Raw genomic sequence first — 23,334 nt, 5'->3', positions numbered from 1 at the left:
ATGATTGTTATTACCAACCCCCCTTCTTATCCTACTAAAAGATAATATCCTCTGAGTCTAATTCTACTTAACTCTAATGTATCAGTGAAAACGCTGGTAGATACAATGAGTCTCACAAGAAATGATTGAAATTTCTCAAAAAGAAAAGGTTACGTGTCCCATGGGAGGTAAAAATAAGATATAACTAGGGCACTGTACATTAAGTACTGCCATCACATTTGTCATTGAGTTGAACGCTGCCATTTCTCTTCTTTGAGTAATTCCATGGGACCAGTAAAGGACATCTCCTCCCGCACTGGAGCTGAATGTGTCAGCATAACATCATGAAATAAGAAATGGATTTCACGTTATTTGTGCTCATCACTGACGAGCAGCGTGCTTCTCTCCTGAGTACCTTAATTATCCATTTGAGACAGCTGGAAATGGACTTCATTTATGTTGATTATTGGGAATAATAATAGAAATGACTTACATGCAGTTTGTTTCTTATTTTAACATATTTATCATTAGACCATTAAAGAGGTAACATCAAGACTTTTGTCAACTTTGTCTTTTGATTCATCTTTTCAAAACAAGAGACCCAACAAAAATAGTTAAAAGCTCAGAAAGATCTTTCATCAAACAGCTCATGTTTGACCATGGCTGTCTCTGATATCACTTTTAATAAATTTGCAGCTTTGTGGTTGTTCTGTTAAAGCTCAGAGTCTGTTACTCTAGCTGTAATAAATGGCATGTTGCACGTGTTTGCTGACGCTGGCCTTGGTTCTGCTAGGTAAGCAGTTCTGAAACACAATGTTTTCATTTTAGAATGGTTTCCTTTGCCCATTTGTATGCTGTTCTCAGCATGTGAGGCTGCAGACCGCAAAAAACATGGAGCCACACGATGAATGCGTCAGCGTCTCCAATGTAAACCCATTTACAGTTGTAAAAAAATAAAATAATTCTTTAACCTTTTTTGTTGTTTTTTCTTTCTTTCTAATTTTTCAGAGACTTCTATGAACCCAGATGGCCGAGAGAAAACTGATCTTCCAACCTCCTCCACCCAGCCTGCAGAGAGACCCTCGGCTCCAGCCAAGCCCTCCCAGGACAGGACCTCGTCTGTCCAGAAAGCAGCTCAGGAGAAGCCTCGGCCTGCTTCCCGGCCAACAATGGGAACCCAGGCCAAACCAGGCCGCAAGAGCTCCGCCACGTCTCCCGCAAGTAGCCCTACCCTTCCCAACCCAATCCCCAGGAAGGCCAGCTCAGGCCAGCCTCCTCCTAAACCCCCTCGCGCTCTCCCTCCCTCCCTCTACCCCTCCACCTATGGAAAAGTCCTGACTGTGGATCTGTACAGCGAGCCCAACCTCAGCTCATACAACAACCAGCGCAGAGACCGAGAGATTAGCAGCAGTGTCAGTCCCACCACCAGCAGACCCAATATGGCGACATCATCCGCTGCACCCAAGCCGAGTGCTTCGTCCACACCCAGACCATCCTCTGCCTCCTCATCCAAAACCAAACCCTGCTCGGAGCATCACAGACCCAGCCACAGTGCTGGACTCATCCCCAGCCCCCTCTCCAGGCTGTCAACCGGCAAACCCGGCTCTTCGCTGACTTCCAGACCGTCCTCATCTTCGTTGTCATCATCGTCTGCCCCTAGACCCAAACTGAAGATGCCGTCTGACCAGCTTTCCTCCAGACCCAGCACCGTCTCCAGGCCCAAGCCCAGCCCGGGGCAAAGTGACGTGGGCTCGGTGGTGAGACGCAAGCCCCTGTCTGCGGAGCCCCTCGTGAAGCTCGACCATGAAGGCGTCACCTCCCCCAAGACCAAGAAGACCAAGGCACTGATGTTACTAGAGGGTCGGGGCGTCAGAGGAGATCACACCCCCATCACCACAGCCACAGCCAATCAGAAACTGCTAAAGGCTAAACCGCTGAGAGCTCTGGATAGAGAGTCCGGCCTGCCCGAGAAAGACTACAAAGCACCGATGCTGGCTAAGGAGAGGGCAGAAGGTCGCGGCAGTGCCGCCAGAGGACAGGGGATGGACACAAGAGAGGAGAAAGGTAAAAGAGAGGAGAGGAAGGAGGTGGAGAAAAGAGAGGAGAGGAAGATGAAAGAGGAATCTCAGAGTAGCAGCAGCTCAGAGTCGGAGGAAGAACGGGAGAAAGGGAAGATGAAGAAAAAGAAGAAATGCACCTCAAGTTGCTCGTCCTCCTCTTCATCCTGCTCCGGTTCCTCCTCGTCTTCTTCGTCCTCGTCCTCTTCGTCGTCCTCTTCGTCCACTGATGACTCTTCCTGCAGCTCAGATGAAGAGAGGACCCCTACTTCTCCACAAGGCCCCGTCACCCCACCTCCAGTACAGGACAAACCCAAAGAAGAAGATAAAGAAGAAGACGGAGAGGAGGAAGAGGGGAAGGGTGAGGTGGAGGTAAAAGTGGAAGAAGAAGAAGAAGAGCTGTCTCCTCTCTCACCATCTTCCTCTCCTTCAACCTCTCCGACTCCGTCTGCTCCCGCTAAACCAGCCACGGGGAAGGGCTCCGGGCAAAGGGGCCGTCCTCCGAAACCAAAGCCCAGCGGAGGAGAGGGGAAGGTGGGGAGACCGAAGCGGAGAGAGGGGGTCCACCTCCCCACGACCAAGGAGCTGGCTAAACGTCAGAGGCTTCCCAGTGTGGAGAACAGGCCCAAAATCTCTGCTTTCCTTCCGGCCAGACAGCTCTGGAAGTGGTTTGGAAAACCCACTCAGGTGAGGAGAAAAAAAAATCACTCATGGTAAAATTTTGAAAAACACCTGCTAAGGGTTGGGCGGTAATATGGTATACCGCAGGGTCTTAAAAATAGCAACGGTATCATTTTCAATACAGTCATAAAAAAAAATGCAATGCACTTATTTAGGAGACAAGGATTAAATATAATTTATGTAATTATGTGTGGTTGTCATCACGTGACAGTGTGGAGGAGAAAGTAGTTTTTTGTAAGTTGTTATAGATAGATAGATAGATAGATAGATAGATAGATAGATAGATAGATAGATAGATAGATAGATTTATTTTATTGATCCCACAAAAATGGGAAATAATGGTGTTGCAGCAGCAAAAATATCAGACACAGAGCACACATACAGAGTATACATTAAATAATAGGAAACAATATACATAAAATAATAATTGAATACTACACAAGCAATATTTAAAATATATACAGATATAAAGATAAAAAGTTGGGAGTAAAAATGTACAACTGTTTCCCTAGTAAAGATAGTTTTTTTTTTTTTTTTATGTCATTATTGTTTCAGTATTAGCGTTTGGTATTCAACAGTTTGGTGACACCGTCTGAGTCTTACGTCATCATTTTTAATTAGTCACGGTAATACTAGTCGCGGTAATAATAGTCGCGGTAAAATAGGGAGGAGGTTTGACGGTATCAAAATTTGGATACCACCCAACCCTACCACCTACTATATTCGTCCAAATGTTCCTCCTTTCACTGTGTGACCAGTCTGTCCTCCTCTGCCCCCCCCCCCCCCCAGAGACGTGGTATGAAGGGCAAGGCCAAGAAGCTCTTCTATAAGGCTATTGTGCGTGGCCGAGAGATGATCCGCATCGGTGACTGCGCTGTGTTCTTGTCTGCCGGTCGGCCCAACTTGCCGTTCATCGGCCGCATCCAGAGCATGTGGGAGTCGTGGGGCAGCAACATGGTGGTCAGGGTCAACTGGTTCTATCATCCAGAGGAGACAAACCCCGGCAAGAAACTTACCGACAAGAAGGTAGGAGCCTGGCGTTTTGGAAAAAAAAAAAAAGTTAGAGTGAATCTGCCCCCTCAAGCAGGACTGCTGCTCCTTAAACATCCGTTGGAATTGTTAAGCCACAAAACTTGATAAATCACTGTCTGAGAATTGTGATTTGTCACTCAGGAAAAGATCATTTTGTCTCTTGAAACATTTAGTCTGACTAACAGAAGGTCTTATTCACGGGTGAGAGTGTTTTGACACCTCTTTCATTTCAGGAAATGTAATTCATGAAAGGAGAATTATTTAGTTAAATCTCATAATAGAACCTTCCGCCTTCATTTTTCTCTCTTATTTCCTCATTGTAATACATCATGCTACCGTATCATTAAAAAGCCATGAGATAATCATAAAAGGTTCATCATGACTTTTTTAGCCTGATTCATTCATAGCTGTTAAAGTGCTCATATTATGCTTTTTGGCGTTTTCCCTATCCTTTATTGTGTTATACACTACCGGTCAAAAGTTTGGGGTCACTTAGAAATTCCCATTCCACTCCATCATAGACAGAATACCAGCTGAGATCAGTTGCATTGTTTTTTTTTAACCAGGGCAGCAGTTTTCAGATGACTGCTTACATAATTGTAAAAAGGGTTCTCCAATGTTTTCTCAGTCAGCCTTTTAAAATGCTATCAGATTAGTAAATAGAACGTTCCTTTGGAACATTGGATGAATGGTTGCTGATAATGGGCAATGTAGATATTGCATTACAGATCAGCCACTTCTTTCTACAACAGTCGATAACCCTTTTGTAATTATGTAAGCACATAATGTCATCGGAAAACTGCTGCCCTGATAAAAAAAAACAACAATACAACTGATCTCATCTGGTATTCTGTCTATAATGGAGTGGAATGGGAATTTCTAAGTGACCCCAAACTTTTGACCGGTAGTGCATATATTTTTATGTAATAGGCTTCCAAAGTGAAGAAGCCCAAAGTCCCCCCCCAAAGGGACTTACCGTCTCCAACAGAAAACACTGTTCACCAACTGCTCCAAACAGCTCTATTGTAGTCCAGCCTTTACTTCAGAGACCAACGTGGTCACTTTGGAACACACGTTATAATGCTCGCCTAGCTGCTAGCATGGCCCGCCCTCATACTCTGCTTCTGACTGGCTAGTAGTCCTTACCTAGGTACTGTCAGGGCACGCCCTCATACTCTGCTTCTGACTGGCTAGTAGTCCTTACCTAGGTACTGTCAGGGCACGCCCTCATACTTTGCTTCTGACTGGCTAGTAGTCCTTACCTAGGTACTGTCAGGGCACGTCCTCATACTCTGCTTCTGACTGGCTAGTAGTCCTTACCTAGGTACTGAGCATGTGCGACTCCCAACAAAGATAGAACAGAAGTGAAATGTCTCACTCTGTAGCTAAAACAGAGAGCTCAACACACAGGGTGAAAAGAGGAGCTGCAGCAATGTGCAGTACGACAAAAAATATTAAAACCATGTAAACCTATTCTGGTACAACCTCTAAATACAAGTATGAACCTGGAAATTATCATAATATGAGCACTTATGTAAAAGAAATGCACGTCAGTCTGAATACATCATTGTGTATGATTAGTTTGAAGTTTTTTGCTAAGTCTCCTGTCCTCTCCAGAACTGGGACCAGATGTGTGGTCAGTCTTTACCAGCAGCTCTGCACTCTTCTATCCAGAGGAAAGATTTCATGGAGGTGAGAAAGAAATGAAGCATTTAACTTGTGTTTTTCAACTCAGGCTTCAAATCCCCTATTGATTATATCATAAACATAAATCAGACTAAAGGGATGCTTGGACAATATGGAGCCCCAAAACTGCATAAATGTAATTAAAGGCTATCCGTAAAAGTAATAAAAAAAAACACATAACTGAATTATCAATAAACAATGCTATTAGTTAAATAATAAAAATAGAAGAACATAGAAAGCTTTATACTTTTCCTCCAATAAGTTGGCTAAAAAAAGCAGGTGTTAACTTCTTTTTTTTTATTATTGTTTTTTTTTTTTTATCTATTTTCTTCTACTCTCCCCAAGCAACATTTTTCTCACCACATTCCCAGTTTCCATGAGGACTGTGTGGCTAGCTAATGTTGGCTTAATTGAAATCACCGGTAGCTAAACACACCATTTCATGCAGCGTGTTAGATTCAGGGAGAGGTACTGAGACGACGAAATGAGTGTGTTTAAACACCAGTTGTCTAAATTATTCACACGGTCCTCTCATCACTGATGTTTTGATTTATTTTATCAAGTGGTTGTGGTTCAAGAAGAAAGAACATAAAGCTTTATATTTCTTTTAATCTTTTTTTTTTTAGATTAGATTAAACTTTATTGTCATTGTGCAGAGTACAAGTACAAAGACAGCAAAATGCAGTTTGCGTCCAATCTGAAGTGCAAAAAAAATGTAATGTAATATATACAGGTATAGACAGGTGGTGCATAGGCAGGACAAGAAATATATTGCAGTGTAATAAGCGCAGAATAAATATGGCTATGTACTATTAACAATGTATGAACAACATGTACAGATATGTGCAATGTAGTAGCAGTGACATTATAATAGTAATAAGAATAATATAGATATAGATATATGCAGTGTATTAACAGAATATATAATATATAATAAGAAAAACAATAAATATGGATAAACTGAATGAACCATATAGACAGATATGTACAGCTATCTGCAGTGTGGTAACATTATGAGAGTAGTAAGAATAAGTGTATGTGCAGGATTATTATGAAGAGCAGTAGAATATGGCTATGTATAGGTGTAATTACAGTATGTACATCTGTAAATAAATACATTTTGGGCCTCACATACGACAGGTGAATGCAGTTAGTTGTCTAGTTGGGTAGAAAAGAAGTAGGCGTGTCATCCACAGCCTACATACTGTAGTAGGGCTGTGCACTTAATCAAAATTCTAATCCCAATTGCGATTTCACCCAATTGCGATTTCGGCTCCTAATGTTCACAAAAACTTTGATTATTTTTGCACATTTTTACACAATCGTGTTAAATAATCGTGATTATGATATTTTTCCATCATTGAGCAGCCTTAATATCCACTAGATTTGGAATAAAAACCTCTGTGTTGTGTCGCAGCGCGCCCTCTACCAGTCGTCTCACAGCGACGAGAACGACGTGCAGACGGTCAGTCACAAGTGCCTGGTGGTCAGCGTGGAGGAGTACGAGCAGATGACCCACACGCGGCGCTACGCCGACAGCGAGGACCTCTACTACCTGGCCGGCACCTACGAACCCACCACCGGCATGATCTTCAACACCGACGGAGTCCCGGTCATCTGCTGAACAAACGCGCACACAAAAAACAACTCACTACGAGTTGCTGAAACCAGATCACGGCCCGACTCGCCGCTGAGTCTTTTCCAAGTCTAATCACTGATCTTCACGATGGATCTTTCAATGGACTCAACCGCTCCGACACAATAATACACTTCAGACTGGACTGTCTTGAGCAGCTTCTACTACAGAGACGGGAGACACTATAGAGACAGTATTACACGGAATACGTCTCCTGGAAAACCTTTTGCACACACAGACTCCCATCAAACTATTTCACTTGTTGGTGTTCATGGGAAAAGCTTCTGAACACACACAAGCACTTCAGTCCCCTTTTACATGTAAATATCTGCATAAACACACACACACATGCACAGACATGTAAATACGCCCCTCCATGTAATACACACATACAGTTATATAGAGGAAAATATGAGTGTTTTATTTTCATGTAATAGATTTATGTCAGAGTACTTTTTTCTAAAGAGGTAAACAGCCGAGAAGCTTTAATGAACTGTGAATGATGATACAGGAGAGAGGACAGAGTCCATCCGTCCGTCTGTCCTCCCTCTGCACTGGCAGGACGGACGGACGGACGGACACAGGCGGCGGTGATGTGACGTTGTGATTATGATGTTGCAGTGGTGATGTTACAGGTCATGTTACAGTCATGTAAATGTATCTACAGAACAGCAGGAGCGACAGACCGAGAAAGAGACGCACAGTCCCAACAGAGAGCACTTAAATAAATAAAAAAAAAAACACTTAAAGTCTATCCTCCTTTTAATTTAACCCCTTTGAGTCACCGAGACAATCCTAATTCGGGCAGGCAGACTGTCCCGTGTGCTACTAAAACTTCTTGACTCCCCCAGAGACTCAGGCTTAAAGAGAGAGGAAGGAATCTTGTACTATTAAAAGCACTTCCCATTTTCATCTTTGAGTTTCTTATCTTAAAGGAAAAATCCACCCAGAGAACACGTAAACACTATGAAACCAGTTCATGTCGATGTATCTCTTATGTAGTCGCTCGCCCATTTTTGCACTGAGGTTGAGCAACAACAACAACAGTGCGAAATGGATCCTAGAGGATGTAGAGACACCAGATTTAGTTCATTCAGTGACTGGTTGATGTTGAAAAGCATACTGGGAAACGTAGGACAAAAATGGGTAACCAAGAAAAGTAAACTATAACACTTGATCACAAAGTGACTCCGTGAATGCACTGAACAAGTTGATGTATTGACAGTGTTGGGGTCCTAAAGGGTGGATTTGTCCTTTTTTTTTTAAGGTGTTTTCAGGGTTGTAAACATTGCAGTCGGTCGAAGATGCATTATGGTCTATGCACTGATTACATCATGAACATAATTTCACTTTGACTATCTTCCACAGATTTGCTTTTGTTCATTCGTCTTGGCTGCATTGTTTTCAACCTCTTTGTTAGATTTTATTTTGATTTTGCTTCTGCTGTTTTATGGACCTCTAGCTTACCCCCGTTCGATCAGCCCCTCTGAGCAATCATCTTAGACGTGAGTGCACTTTGAATGAGCTCCGCTTCAGAGGAGACTCTGACTGGGAGTCAATGTATGTCTTCCTAGAGTATTTACCTAACCCCTCCCACCTGCCTCTTCTCTGTATGCCGGTGTGGCCCCTTCGCCCTTAGACACGGATAAACTAACACACGTCCCCTTTACATGTTCTTCTTTTCGTCTCTCATAGCTTTAACCGTTTTTAGGGTGAGACTGTTGAATGTCGTGCTCAGGGTTGTGAGCGTTTGGGCGGCCTTACTCTCCCAGGCCTTATGATAATGATTCGCCAAATTTGCTTAGGTCCCGCCCCCTTGCTCCCACCATCATCAAAGTAATCAGATTGGTGTTTTCCCCAGTAATGCCTTTCTTCTTTGTGATTCAAAGTTGAAACAACCCTCCGTTCCTGAGCTTTTAGCCCACTTTGTTACACTATTGTGTATAGAGTTTGTATCAGATCTATCAGTATCTATATACAGTATATAGTATACTGTATATATAGTATATATCTGTGATTATCATGTTCATTTTCTTGTATGTTTCTTACCACGTTGCCCTCTGTCTGCTTTGCTGCAGAGACTGAAGATTGTCTTGTTGATATTCAATAGTTTTAATATTTTCTACTCTTTTGAGATCTTTTGGTTATGTCTGATTTTATTATAGGCTATATCATATTTTTACTCGCTCTGAGATGGCTGCGTGACGTCTCGAGGACAGCCCGCAAGGTGTTAATGTTGTTAATGTGACGTATTCCCGATTTAAAATGACAAAAGACGTCTGCCAGTATGGTGGCATTTCAGTACGGGAGAGGTAAAATGAAAAGTTTGATAATGTGCTGCTAGTGGTTTAAACCGGTACCAAGTGACTATATGTGCTGTTTTCTGAGATTACTCCATCGATTGATGTCAGAATATCTTATCTGCTTATCGGCCCCAGCTGGCCCTTCAGGCTGAGACTCCCATTTCTGCTGACAAAAGTTCAAATGTTTTGAGTGACAGTCGGCCAAAACGGATCTCCGGCTGGTATCTCAGCCGGGGAAGAGTAATGGGTTCACAGGTCGTACCGGTGTTAGCAGAGGGAAGAAGTTCACGTGCCCGTTATGAATGTTTGTTTATCCCTGGAGCTGCTAAAGCACTTTTTTTCTGTGTGTGTGTGTGTGAGGGAGAGAGACTGATAAGACATCACACTCTTATCCTCTGGTATACACACATGCGCAAACTTACACACCTTTGTAACCCTTTAAGGTGTGTGTTATTGCCTTCCAATCTCTATTTGCCCCCTATATCCATCCAAAGCCCAGCCTAAGGCCTTCAAACAGGGTCCAACACAAAACACACACACACACACACACATATGAACACGTATTGCCCACTTCGCCTTCATTTTCATTTGGTGTCATATGTTTTGAGAGCCTGACTTTGTATAAGTTCGTTTTACCACAGTTTATGTTTTACTTTGGCTTGTCTTTAAAATGTTTTTGCTGTGATTTATTTTTTCAACTCTTTTTATTTTTATTTTTTTTTTGCATGTTTCCGTCACTTGTTTTCCTGTTGCTTCCCCTCTCTGAACAATCGTCCACGCCTCTCAAGCAATACTGCTGACAGGCACTGGGAGCTAGCTGCTAGAAAGAGAGAAGAATGGGAGAGAGAGCAAAAGAGAGAATGGAGAGAGAGAGAGAGAGAGAGAGAGAGAGAGAGAGAGAGAGAGAGAGAGGTGGACTGGAGGCTGGTTCTTCGTCTGCTGTTCCTTCAGTATAGTTGTCGTCCTGTTAAAGAAAAAAAAAGATTATTTTGAAAATAAATAGAAAAATAAGTTTTGTAAATGATCCTTCACTGTCGAGTGGAGAAAAGCTATCAGAATATACTTTGTACACATGTCTAATCTTGTAAAAATGCAAAAAGAATACATTTTAGAGATGAATCTGAAACCAGATATATTCTGCCACCCTATACTGTATGTGTAAGGTTTTTTTTCTGTTTTTTACAGACAGCAACCACGTTTATCAGTGTTTCTTTTAAATTGTTTTAGTAACTCAATATTTTATAGTTAATCAATAAACAGATGGAACTCTACTGTTCATGGTGTTCTGTGAGTCTCTGGCATGAAAATATAGCTCTTTTATTTCTTAAAGCCTTTCTCTTGATGACATTTGTGTTTAAACTGCTAAAATACTGCACTTTTTCCTTTCATCCTCACTATAAGCAGTAATACAGTTTGGATTCATTTTGAATTTTAGTTTCATCTTCACAAAGATATCTTAAAGGAAAAGTTTATCATTTCAGGAAAGAGCGCCTATTGCTTTCTTGCTAATAGTAAGATGCAAATATTCATACCACTCATATTAGTTAAATATAAGGTTAAAGCCAGCAGCGGGTTAGCTTAGCATAAAGACTGGACTTGTACAAATTGAATACACAGGATATAATGTGTGAATTAGTGAGCTTTGGAGGTGCTAGTAGGTGGTTTTGTTACTTTTGGGCAGCCCTGCTAGTTGTTTCCAGCATAGACTTCAAATAAAGATGGAGGAAGCCAAGTCCCGCCCATACACTCGCCCGACCAATCGCGAGTCAGTCTCAGCTGTCATCATCATGACATTTCACCCCATTTTTATCGCATCAATGAACTAATTAAAGCCAAACTTATCAGAAAAATGAACACTTGATCATCAGCGTGATCAGAACTACCTAAAATTAAAGAAACTATCTTTGGGGGAAATGTATTTGATGTATAGTTTGATTTTTTTGGGGGGGCAGGGTTTATGACCTATACTGCAGCCAGCCACCAGGGGCCATCCAGATGTTTTGGCTTTACTTTTGGGCAGCTGTCAAGCTGTCCTTTATATACAGCCTATGGGTTTCCAGTCATTATGCTAAGCTAACTGACATGTATACCGTACAGACATGAGAGTGGTATCAATCTTCCCATCCAACTCTCTGTTTCCCAAACTATTGGTTTGAGTAATAGATTAGTGTACAAATTCAGCTACTTCTACGTTGTTGATCTTTCTCCTCCACCACCTGGTCTCCTGCAGCATTCACCGCCACCAGAAGAAGCAGCTCCCATGTTTTTGTTTTCTCTGCTTTTGTGCCTATAGGTTCAGTTTGTGTGGACTGCCCCTTTAATCAACAGTGGACTCCATCAGGCCTCCATTTTGGCAGCCCAGTAATGAAGCTGCTGGTTGTGATAAAATGGAGGAAAGTTCAGCTTCCTCTGCTGAGCTGCAGAGCTGACCACAGGAGACACATTTTCCACCGCTGACCGTTCATGACTCTGCCCTCAATGAGCTGGTGTGAGTGTGTGTGTGTGTGTGTGTGTTTGTGAGAGAGAGAGAGAGCGAAGTGTGTGTGCCTTTTGAATTCCCGTGTGTCCACATGTAATCAAATCTTTGCTGACATGAACTGAGTGTGTGTTCCTGTTTCACGGTGAGAGCAGCAGTCAGGGGTTCGGCCGCCTCTCTGTTTCCCCCAAAGGACAAACATCAGCATAACATCAGAACCTGCTGGGAGCACACACACACACACACACACACACACACACACACACACACACACACACACACACACACACACACACACACACACACACACACACACACGCCAGCACAGAAAGGTATCCACAGGCATCCTAACATACACTGGCACACACACTCTCCATCCTCAGCAGTGCCCTACACACCCTCTTGTGGGTGTGTCAGCGTGCAGGGTTCTGATTGGCTGACATCACATGAACAGAGGCATCTATTGGCTAAGGTTTCATTGCAGCTTAGACACAGGGAGCAGAGGAAGCCGAGATGCAAGTGTGTGTGTGTGTGTGTGTATATGCTTGCGCCTGTGTGAGTGTTTGAACTCATTACTGAGTTTCGGCTCTGTGCGTGCATGTGTGTGCGCGAGAGAGAGAGTGGGTTGTACACACCGGTTTCCCAGGAGACAGGTATCTAAGTGAGTGGGCGTTCAAACGCACACTGAGCACAGTTTGAAAGGCTTGTTATTCAGACTGAAGTCTGCTCTTAGACTCTCAGAACAGTTTGTCCTTTAACTCGGTTTTGTCAAAAAGGAAGAAAAAAAATACTACATTTTTTTTCCATGCTCTACTTTCTCCTCCTTCCCTCTTTCTATTGGTCTGTCTTTCTTTCTTTCTTTTTCTCTTTCATCCATCGCAGATTTCTTTACTTGTGTATTGACTGCCCTGTTTTCCACCTGGCTTATGTAGGCTGAAATCAGGAGGTCTAAAAACTAGATGTCATATATGTTTTGCTGTCAGAGACATCAACCTGGAAACAGAAGCCATACATCTTCATGTCACTGTCCCTCCGCTTCATGGCAACAAAGACAATAGACTTAAATATTGTTTAGGGGAAATATGCTTGTTTTCTTCTTGCGAGGAATTAGCTAAGATCAATATCACTCTCATTTCTGTGTTTAAGCGACTGTAATCAATATTTTTTATAACAACAATGGATCAAACTAGAAAAGTGTGAATGCTGGATGTTGAAAAGATGACGCTACACTGCATTTAACATAAATGTTTAAATGTTTGTAAATGATACCTGTTTATCTTTAATAAAGGGAAGCACTCTAATGCCGCATTTTCACTGCATGGTATACGGCACGGCTCTACCATAGACTGTATATAAGAATGGACCAACAGATCCTGTGTCTCTGGACGGAGACCAGTGAAGGATATTAGAAGTCACTTTTCCGGTGCTGGCTGAGTGTTACTGAGCAGCTTCCAACTGAGCTTGAAGACGTAGATGTGACGTGAGCAACGTGTCTGAAAGTGTGAAGTCTTCTGGTAGCTGTGCCAAGAGAAATCTCAATCATTCCCAATCTCACAGAGACGGAGAGCGTAGGTATATGTAAGGAGATAACATAGACACAGGCTAATTATTGCTAACTAAAATGCTAGTTAACATTAGTAATTAAACCTAAACAGCTAATGTAAGTCCAAACTGCCTGTGAGCTTCTCCTGTACTATACAGTAATTCCTCTACTATGTGACAGTAAGTCTCGTGGTTATGACACAATCGTTAGCCTATTTTTATAAAAGCGTCTGCTACGGAGCCATAACATGAGGTACAAGGTAATGGAGCCTTTTATACATTGTCGTGTTTCTTTAGAAATAAACAATAGACAAATAGAGTCTTTAAACGCTTCAGATGTAAAGTTATTCTCTGTCAAACTGACGTCAAAATGAATGGCAGTCAATGGGATGCTAACGAGAGGTGATGTTGTTGTAGCATCAAAATGGCGCCATAGGTTCTAAAGCGAAGCTTACCCCCTTGGGCTCTACTCCACTCGACTTTGGTTTTCCGATAGTACCTGGAATTTTTTTGGTACCACCTCGCTGACCAATCAGAGCAGACTGGGCTTTTTCAGGAGAAGGACTTAAAGAGACAGGCGTTAAAACGGAGCGTTTCAGACAGACAATGAAAGCAGGTATATTCAGACAGATAGTATGGGAAAAATAATGTGTTTTTTGAACAAAGCATGTAAACATGTTCTAGCAGAAACCCAAAATAAAGTATGAATCCCGAAAATGAGCACAATATGGGACCTTTAAGCTCCATAATCATTAAACTTCTGTGAGAGAGTGCTGATGCAGTGTGTGAGTAAGATGTGGATCACACTGAACATGCCTGTGTATTCTACTTTTTACAAATTTTTTGTAGGATAAACCTTTGCATACCTACTATTAGTTTTTGAAAAACAGAAGAACTTCTTCACTTTCTCGTTAATCTCAGATCTTGCTGGTGACCCTTTGGGTCTATGGGTCTGACCCCAGGTGGAAACCACTAAAATAGACCGTCTTCCCATATTAGCCATAAGCTCTAGTTTACTCTGTAATTCACCCGCTGCATAATATATATACAAACTCTGTGTCTGTGTGTGTGTGTGTGTGTGCTTGCGTGCATGCATGTTCTTTGTTTTCTCTGGCTTTTGATCTCTCTCTCTCTCAATCTTTTGCCTCTTGTGATAAATTTGAATGTGAAATGACAACTGAGCTTTACAAATATTAGTTCAGAGTGCGATCCCACATGGAAGTGTGTGTACGTGTGTGTTGTACTGCATATCAATTAGCTATATATTATTCATGCTGACAACGTAATGAATGAAACATCACAGTCTTTGTATTTCAGGCATGTTTACTTATCCCTCTCTCTCTCACACACACACACACACACACACACACACACACACACACACACACACAGCTGCCGTTGTGGGTATTTAGACAGCAGTGACAGCAGTGTGAATGAAGTCCAATTGTCACTGCGAAGACATGGTGATGCCCACTGAATACCTGACAGCTGAAGACTAGCAGCTCCTCCTAATGAAGGAGCAAGGGCATCATTCACAGTGAGGAGGAGGAGGAGGACATGTTTAAGTCTCTAAAATCTCTCTTAAAGCATACTCTCCCCAAAATGCAATCTAGGGTCTTTTTGTGAATGTACCCGAGTCAAACTTTTGTTTAAAAGCATAATTATTAGTATTTGTTTTGGGTCAAATGGCCTTTTGAATGGGAGTGCTAGGGGCACTGCTATGATCGCATCAAAATCACTATTTTTAAAACACTAAGAAGGCTCGACACAACATGAAACTTTGCTCCAAGTATCACCAGGGGCTCCAGCATTGAGAACATTGTTTGTGTCCACAGAGTTTACTAAAAGAAAGGTTTTAACAACTCACTGTAGCTGTTGGTTTTTCCGCTCGCCGCCATCTTGCCAGTCAAAAAGAGTCGATCTCCGAATGCAACAACAGGGAGGAGAGTAAAGATGGAAAGCTCCTAAAGCTTAGTTCCATATTAAATGCACGGATAATTCGTTGTTTTGTCGTTAATGAAAAAAAATATTGACCTTGTAGTTGAAAAAGGAGCCTTATATAAGAATGACATTTCCTCCTACGGAGTCCGTTCATTCACATTCGGAGATCGACACTTTAAAGGTCCAGTGTGTGGGACTTTCTCCCATCTAGTGTTGAGATCATATATCACAATCAACGCCACGCAGTTCAAAGTAGGTATTACAGCTACGGTAGCCTTCACGCTTCAAAAAGCCGGTCTCTTTCTCTTTTCAATCTCCTTTTTCTTTATCTGGGCGAAGAAGAAGAAGAAGGAGAAGACTCCTGTTCCTGAAATTTGGATTTTGAATACGTGTGGTCCTCCATGTTTCCTTCTTCAAACTTGACACCGGGGCCGGGAAGCTACGATACCAATTAGCAGCATTAGCAGCACCTGTGAGTTTATCATTTTATATATATATATATATATATATATATATATATATATATGGTGTTCACATAGTTGCATTTTAAAGCGAGAACAAGAGATTTGTATGCAAGAAAAAGCTAATTTATTTTAGAAAATTAACCAAAAACGCCCCAGAAAAACTGCAACTATATACATTCTATGATTTTATCATATATTTGTTTCTGCCATAGAAATGTATAATTTAAAAGAAAACAGCATGCTAATTTTGCCGTTACAACAAAACACAGCTAAAAACAAAAAAAATAATACTAAATAAAAACAGCTAACCTAGTCCTGCTATAGCTTAGCAGGGTAGCATTGCTGCCATCTCAGCTTTTGACTGTAGTGGAATTTACAGTTTGGTGTGGTTGTTTCTTTTAAATGACATATTTAAGTGTGTTCAATTCTACATTCATTTATTACATTTCAAAGTGTTTAGGAATGATAGAGAGAAAGCTGGAAAAACACATTTAGTATGTTTTCTCATATTCCCTTAGGTGTCAATGATTTTTGTCGTAAAATAACAAGTCTAAAAATACATTTAAAGAATAGGGCATTAGCCTCCTCTATTACAATTACAGACTGCACTTTAACCCCCCGAGTTTCTAAACAACATCTTCTTTGTATCCTTGTTACTGTTCCCTGCCTTTGGCAGCAGTCTATATATTTGCATATAAGAAATAAGCTATTCTTACATTCTGAGTCACGGTATTACACGCACATTGTAGCTTACTTACATTTTAAACCTTGAACAAGCCGCTGTGGAACTGCTAAACGTACTTATGTTCATGTCAATAAAGATTTAGAAACATTTGATTTAGAAACATTTTGAAGAGGAGAAAAGTGATGCCCTCTACAGCTCATGTCTGCCACGCGCACCACCCAGGCCAGGAGGTTTTCTGTCACATTTGATTTTTTTATTTAGTTTCCACTGTCTTCTATCCATACTACAGAAGACCTGTGTCAATATCAGGATGCTTGGCGTCTGTTGCTGACTGCATTAATCTAATATGAGAAATAAATTGAATGAGATGTGTATGGTCTGAATCATCAACTGATTAGGTTCTGTTGTCTATGAAATGTGTTTCCTAATATGCATTTGTGACAGTCTAACATTAAAGGCAAGTATAATAAGAAATGTGCAGAAAAAAGGTGACTTTTACTGTATCACATGTCTCCACATAGCGCTTACTTCCTCCTTTAATAGAGTTTGATCCACACCACCGAGACAGTAAAGAAGAAGAGGAACCATTTTAAATGATGTGAAAATGCCACATGTAGCATTTTCACATCAATAAACAAAGTGATGCTTTTTTTTACGGCTGAAATTGGCCATCCACCCCACGTTTCTCGCAAAAAGCTGATTGTTATATACACACATAAATCTGGTAACCAATCAGTGAAAGAGAGCAGTGGGTTCATGAGGCACATAAAAGAGCACTAACAACACATTCACACTCCCATCTCGTAAAATATTGAGTTTTATCATCATTTGTTTCCTCATCCTATACCGAGACATAACAATCCATTTGAAGAGCACATATTGACCTTTAAAACTCGGCACCATTCAAACTTAAACGCAGCCAGAGTGGAATCAGACTACCAGACCTCTTTTACCCTTCCACTCCGTTTCTACCTTCCTCTATCTCCTCCATCTTTCTCCTCCTCCTCTCTTCCTCTCAACAGTATGTGGAGCAGAATGACTAATGATCAGTCACACACCAGAGACCTTCTTTCCCCTGCAGCCACATCCAAAATTAGCACACACACACACACACACGCGCGCACACACACGCGCACGCACGCACGCACGCACGCACGCACGCACACACACACACACACACACACACACACACACACGCACGCACACAGGCGAAAATGCACCCAGACAAACACCAAGATATTCATAGGTTCGTGCGCAAACAGAGACACACTTTGACTTCTATAAACACAAGATATGTAACTGGCCTTGTGTGACAATTTCCTTTTATGGGAACTTCTTTCTTTCGTCCTCTTGGGCTCTGTGACACAGATATGAGGTTGAATAAAGACACAACCTCTGATCTGTGATACAAATGCTCTACACGTTGTCCTTTTGGACCTGAAGTCCTGTTAAGCTGCAGCTCTCTCTGCTGGATAGAAGCAGTTAATACAGATTTTATTTCACTTATTGTTCCCCGCAGGACGAGGACACGTTTCAGACACTGAGGATAAGAAACCCTGTTGCGTTTCTCTTCTGTTTGAACTTGTAGGCCATCGCAAACATGCTCACTTACTCCAGCACTGAAGAAGAGATCAGACCTGCTCCTTATGTTTTACACACCGCCTCTCAGTAGTTGGATTTTCAAACATTTCAAATAATGGCTTCGTGAGATGTGAGGTTTTTGTGGTGCAGATCTGTTCTGCTCACAGCTGTTTAGACAGGAATAATCTGACTGACTAAATGAGGTGGCTTCCTGTTTTGACAGACACAAAGGAGCTCTGATCTAAACCGTAAGATATAGGAAAAAAGTATTTTCCCCTTCCATTTCCATAGCAGCAGAAATAGCAACAACATAGCAGACACAGATGTAAACAACAGTTTTATTAAGCTCTCACAATGGGACAATGCTGAGCACAAACAATACCTTAAACCGAAATCATGACATATTTACAAAAAAACAATGTTCAGTTCACAATTGGAGAATTTAGCTAGTCTGATAAATTGGCTAATTCTGGTATGATGTAAGTCACATTTTGAAACAAGACTTTTATTTTTGATGCTGCCTTTTTTTTCCATATACTTCATCATAACTTTTATTCATACGTCTTATTCTGTTTTTTATATTTTGAACTGTTTTGAACTGCTCTTTAATGTTTTATGTAAAGCACTTTGAATTGCCTTGTTGCTGAAATGTGCTATACGAATAAAGCTGCCTTGCCTTTTGATAGGTTAAAGGTGCAGTAGGTAAGACTTATAAAACTAACTTTCTGTCATATTTGCTGAAACTGACCCTATGTTCCAGTAGAACTACATAAAGCAGGTCATTTAAAAATAAGTAATAAGGGTAATAATAAGGTAATAAAAAACAAATCCAGCTCCGCTGCGATTTGCAAAAATCCACCACTCCCTGTTCAGATGCACCAATCACGGCCAGGGGGAGTGTCCAACTGCGTGTCTAACTGCTTGTCAATCACTGCTCATGCACACGCATTCATTCTCCCTTGTGGGGGGAGGGGCTTAGGAGACCGTTTTGGGCTTTAGCAGAAAGGGGGGGAGGGACTGAGAAGTTGTCGATGTTCAACTTTTTTGGCTAAGTCCTGGATCTTCGCAATCTTACCTACGGCACCTTTAAGTAATAAATATAATTTCTTAAGTATAAATAGAAGTAGGAATTTAACATTGAGAGCTGAATGGGACACAGTTTGCTCCAATCCTGGTTAGATCTCATTCTGATATTTCAAGCTAAAGACAATTGTTTGGTTGTGGAATCATTTAGTTATGCACATATTTTGCAAAAATCTAAATTAAAAATCTAAAAATTTAGCAGCACTAAGGCTCTTATACTATTCTTTTTCACAAGTATTACTGCAAAATATGTTATGTTACCGTAGGTATATACACATAGTGTCTGTGTGCAATCACATTCTTTTTACACCATCCTGATGTTTCACAGTGTGCAGTCGACATGGGTGTTCAGTCTGGAATAGTCAGCGAGATCGTGGTTTCTGAAGAAATTCTTTGGTGAGAGATGGGAGGGAAATTACCGATTTAAAAAAAAGAAACAGAAGCAGGAAGTTACATGATAGGCTGACAGATGTCAGACCTTGAGGAATAGATGAAATGCACAATCAAAAGGTTTTTTGATTTTAAAAACAGGTCAGTGTGGTAGCATGCAGCTGGAGATTGAATGTCATCCCCCAGCAGTGGAATAACCTTAAAGGGGAACTACGCAGTTTTTTTTAGCTTAATTAACCTTAACTGAACAGCTTCGGAGTCATTGGAATGGTTATATGACTTTTTTCGAGTTGAATGGTGTTCGTCTCGCTCCACCCTAGCGCCTGTGAGCAGATAAACCACCCTCGCAACTTTGGGCCGGCGAACAGCCAGTCTCAGCATCAGGAAGTATGGCGCAGAAGCAGAAAGAAAGAAGCAGAAAGCTAGGAAAGCATTGTCGGAGGAACAGAGAAAGAGGAAACGGCAGACTGACCGAGAGAGGAGTCTGACACGAGTAAACCTTGGAGCTGCCAAATATCTATTCTGAAGCTGTAGGGTGAGCTCTATAGAGAAACCTGTAGGGGGAGGCTCTATAGAGAAACCTGTAGGGGGGGGCTCTATAGAGAAACCTGTAGGGGAGCTCTATAGAGAAACCTGTAGGGGGGAGCTCTATAGAGAAACCTGTAGGGGGAGCTCTATAGAGAAACCTGTATAGAGGGGGAGCTCTATAGAGAAACCTGTAGAGGGGAGCTCTATAGAGAAACCTGGGGGGCCTATAGGGGGAGGGCTCTATAGAGAAACCTGTAGGGGGGGCCTCTATAGAGAAACCTGTAGGGGGGGCCTCTATAGAGAAACCTGTAGGGGGAGCTCTATAGAGAAACCTGTAGGGGGGGCCTCTATAGAGAAACCTGTAGGGGGAGCTCTATAGAGAAACCTGTAGGGGGAGCTCTATAGAGAAACCTGTAGGGGGGGCCTCTCTAGAGAAACCTGCAACTGCATAGCGCCCCTTTAAAACTCGAGAGTCGCTTTCCGTCTCCCATCAAGAGTACCTTTCCTCTCTGCTCTACAGTTCACTCTAATTGCTATTCAAATATTCCTTCTGCCTGCCTCTTCTTTCCTGACACTTCTTTCTTTCTGTCCGTGATTTTGTCACTGTGGTTGTCTGGCTCTAATTTGTGGGGATCTCATTCTGGTGAAGCTTTTTTAAAACTCATTATGAATCACTCTGGATAAAAGTGTCAGCTAATGTCAAAAAATATGTTCTGAAATGATAAATGTGAGTGAGCGTGCTTACGGTAATCGGATATGAAAGTGTCAGGTTTAAACAGATCAGTGTCATCGTGGTCTAATTCTGCAGGATTTATTTTCTCCACTTCAGCTTAAACTGGCACAGATCACTATGCTGATTTTTTTTAAATGACTGGTTTCATTATAAGATAACTTATTTAGAATGTCTTACTCATTTACTCCATATTTTACATTTAATTAAAAAAATGTCATGAAGAAAAAGCCAGTAAAAGAATCTGCCACTGCAGTGAGTTATTAATCTTAAAGGAATAGTTTGACATTTTGGGAAAGTTTGGGAGTGATACCACTGTTTGTACGGTAAATACAAAGCTGAATCCGGCTGCCGGGTTAGCTTAGCTTAGCATAAAGACTGGACACAGGGTGAAACAGCTGCTGGCTCTTGGGATCAGTGGTGTCTTCTCATCTAAGTCTCCGCAAGGAAGTAAATACATTTATTTCACAAAATGTCAAACTTTTCCTTTAAATTAGCTCAGAGGGTTGAAAGAAATACGGGTTTAACTTTTCGATTCTATGAAAAGTGGGATCTCCCTTCTCTCAAACGTCCCTGAGGTTTCTACCAGAGAGAGAGAGAGAGACGGAGAAGGAGAAGGAAAGAGACTTTTCATGTCCTTTAATGATACATCTGACCAAAAATAGCTAAAAACACCTTTAAACCCAGCAGCTCAGAGAGGAGAGAGGCCTCAGGCAACGTGGCACTGTCAGCACAGTGGGACATACATACAGTAATGAGGTTAGCTCCCAAATCACCTTCGTCTTCGTCAAACAGCACCAACGTTAGGCTCCATTCAAGCCGTCACCTACATAATGTAGTGCACTTCATGGCTTTCTACACAGCAGCCTGTTTTCTTTATAATGTATAAGTCTGAACTCTGCAATGCCAGGAGAACCTCTTGAAAAATTCACCAAGTCCTTCAGGAAACGTAAAAGGAAAAAATAAAAGGAAACAGGGACTCTCTGGATTGATTCTACTTTAAAAAAAAAGCTTCAAAAAATATGAATCTGATATTTTCTATAGGCTTTTACATGAATAAAATAAGAACTCGTCACTGCCTTGAGTGCATTTCATTCTATATATTTACAACTTTTATTACATTCACTCTTTTCTGAGCTACGAACACTTATGAGAAACAGGCATACTTTTTTTTGGCACGTATTTGTCTAACTATAACATCCCCCATCATTACATGGATGTTTCCCACAGACACTGTTCAGAGGGACACAGAGGGGACGCAGACCTTTTTTTGTTTTTTAAACACAACTGCAAGACACAGCTATCATCACGCGACCTCATCTGGTAAATTCATACCAACATTTGTTCTCTTTCCAGCCATCAGAGGGTGCAAGAAGTGATGAAAATGTCACTGAACAGCCAGAAATCAGCTTACTCTCGTCTTCTTTTAGCATTATTGTAAATAAAAATAACACAGAACAGCAGCTGCTAATCCACATAATCATAATCACTCCATAAAGGTTCAACATTACTTGTTTCTCTTTTCAGATCATATAAGGCAGATAAGAGTAATGTATGAAAATAAATACAACTTTCCAATTCAGATTAAAAAAAAGCAGCTGAATGGAGACAAAGGAGATGGAGTTGCAATCAGGACAATTTTGTTGAGGGAAATCAATCAAGATAAAGTCCAGTTGTCTACAAAAAGGTTGGATTTTTTTAAATTAATTTTTTAACTTAAAAAGAAAATCAAGTTTTGACAGTATCTTGAGTGTCACTAATAGAAAACTGTAATTTACAGTCAAATAAAATATAAAAACATGTTCCAAGTTCTTATTTTGTGTTGCCGTGTTTACTTTTCAGTTATCACTTATTCTATGCTAAATACATGTCAAAAATCTTTTTGGAGTTTTTTATATTAAATTCCCTTTACTTAAACGTATCCAATCAGATGGGATTTGGGGTGTGGGGAGACTGGATTTCAGTCTGCAAAAAATATTGTTTGCATTTCCAATTATTTAAGTCTGTGCCATAATTTCACATATTCCATTATACTCACAAATACTGTATGTCATATCAGGGGCTTCTGTTTCACTGTGAATTAAATGTGGCCCCCTTTAAGTTGCTCTGGTTGTTGTTTTTGAATGGTGTAGTCAGAGGTTTTCAGAGATAATAATGAGGAAACATTCGAAACAACTGGTCCAGAAAAGCCCACACATACACCTCGTCTCTGCTCGAATACTAACAATCGTGAAATGTCACATAAGTGACCCTTGACACAAGGTCTCCCCAAATACTGCTAGCCGTTGGTTCCCTGCAGTGAAAAACCACTTGATTTTACACTGTACAAATGCCAGCCGGTCTGTTCGCACACACATGCAGACAATAATTTCACTGTGAGACACTCAAAGGGCTTCTGTTGGCTCTCTGACAGATGCACAGCTCCCGTTCTTCACCTCCAGGGAAAAGTTCATCACAGCAGAGCCGTGACATTTGAAGGTGACTGGTGAATTAGAGAGTGGAGAAATCTGCTGTGTTTTTATGGTTTAACATAATTTTCT

General features: G+C 41.3%; 1 protein-coding gene across 1 annotated transcript in view; it reads left to right on the top strand.

Annotated features, from left to right (window-relative positions):
• tnrc18 (trinucleotide repeat containing 18) overlaps positions 1-10,650 on the top strand; it is a 58,009-nt gene extending 47,359 nt beyond the window's left edge. The window contains exons 27-30 of the mRNA XM_028598507.1: positions 988-2,723; positions 3,507-3,743; positions 5,367-5,441; positions 6,853-10,650. Coding sequence (XP_028454308.1) covers positions 988-2,723; positions 3,507-3,743; positions 5,367-5,441; positions 6,853-7,059 — 2,255 coding nt within the window. The 3' untranslated portion in view covers positions 7,060-10,650. The remainder of the gene's footprint in view (positions 1-987; positions 2,724-3,506; positions 3,744-5,366; positions 5,442-6,852) is intronic.
• The last annotated feature ends 12,684 nt before the right edge of the window (positions 10,651-23,334 follow it).

Source organism: Perca flavescens, chromosome 15 (assembly GCF_004354835.1).
Source record: "Perca flavescens isolate YP-PL-M2 chromosome 15, PFLA_1.0, whole genome shotgun sequence".
Taxonomy (NCBI): Eukaryota; Metazoa; Chordata; class Actinopteri; order Perciformes; family Percidae; genus Perca; species Perca flavescens.
This window is presented reverse-complemented; position numbering and strand designations above follow the sequence as displayed.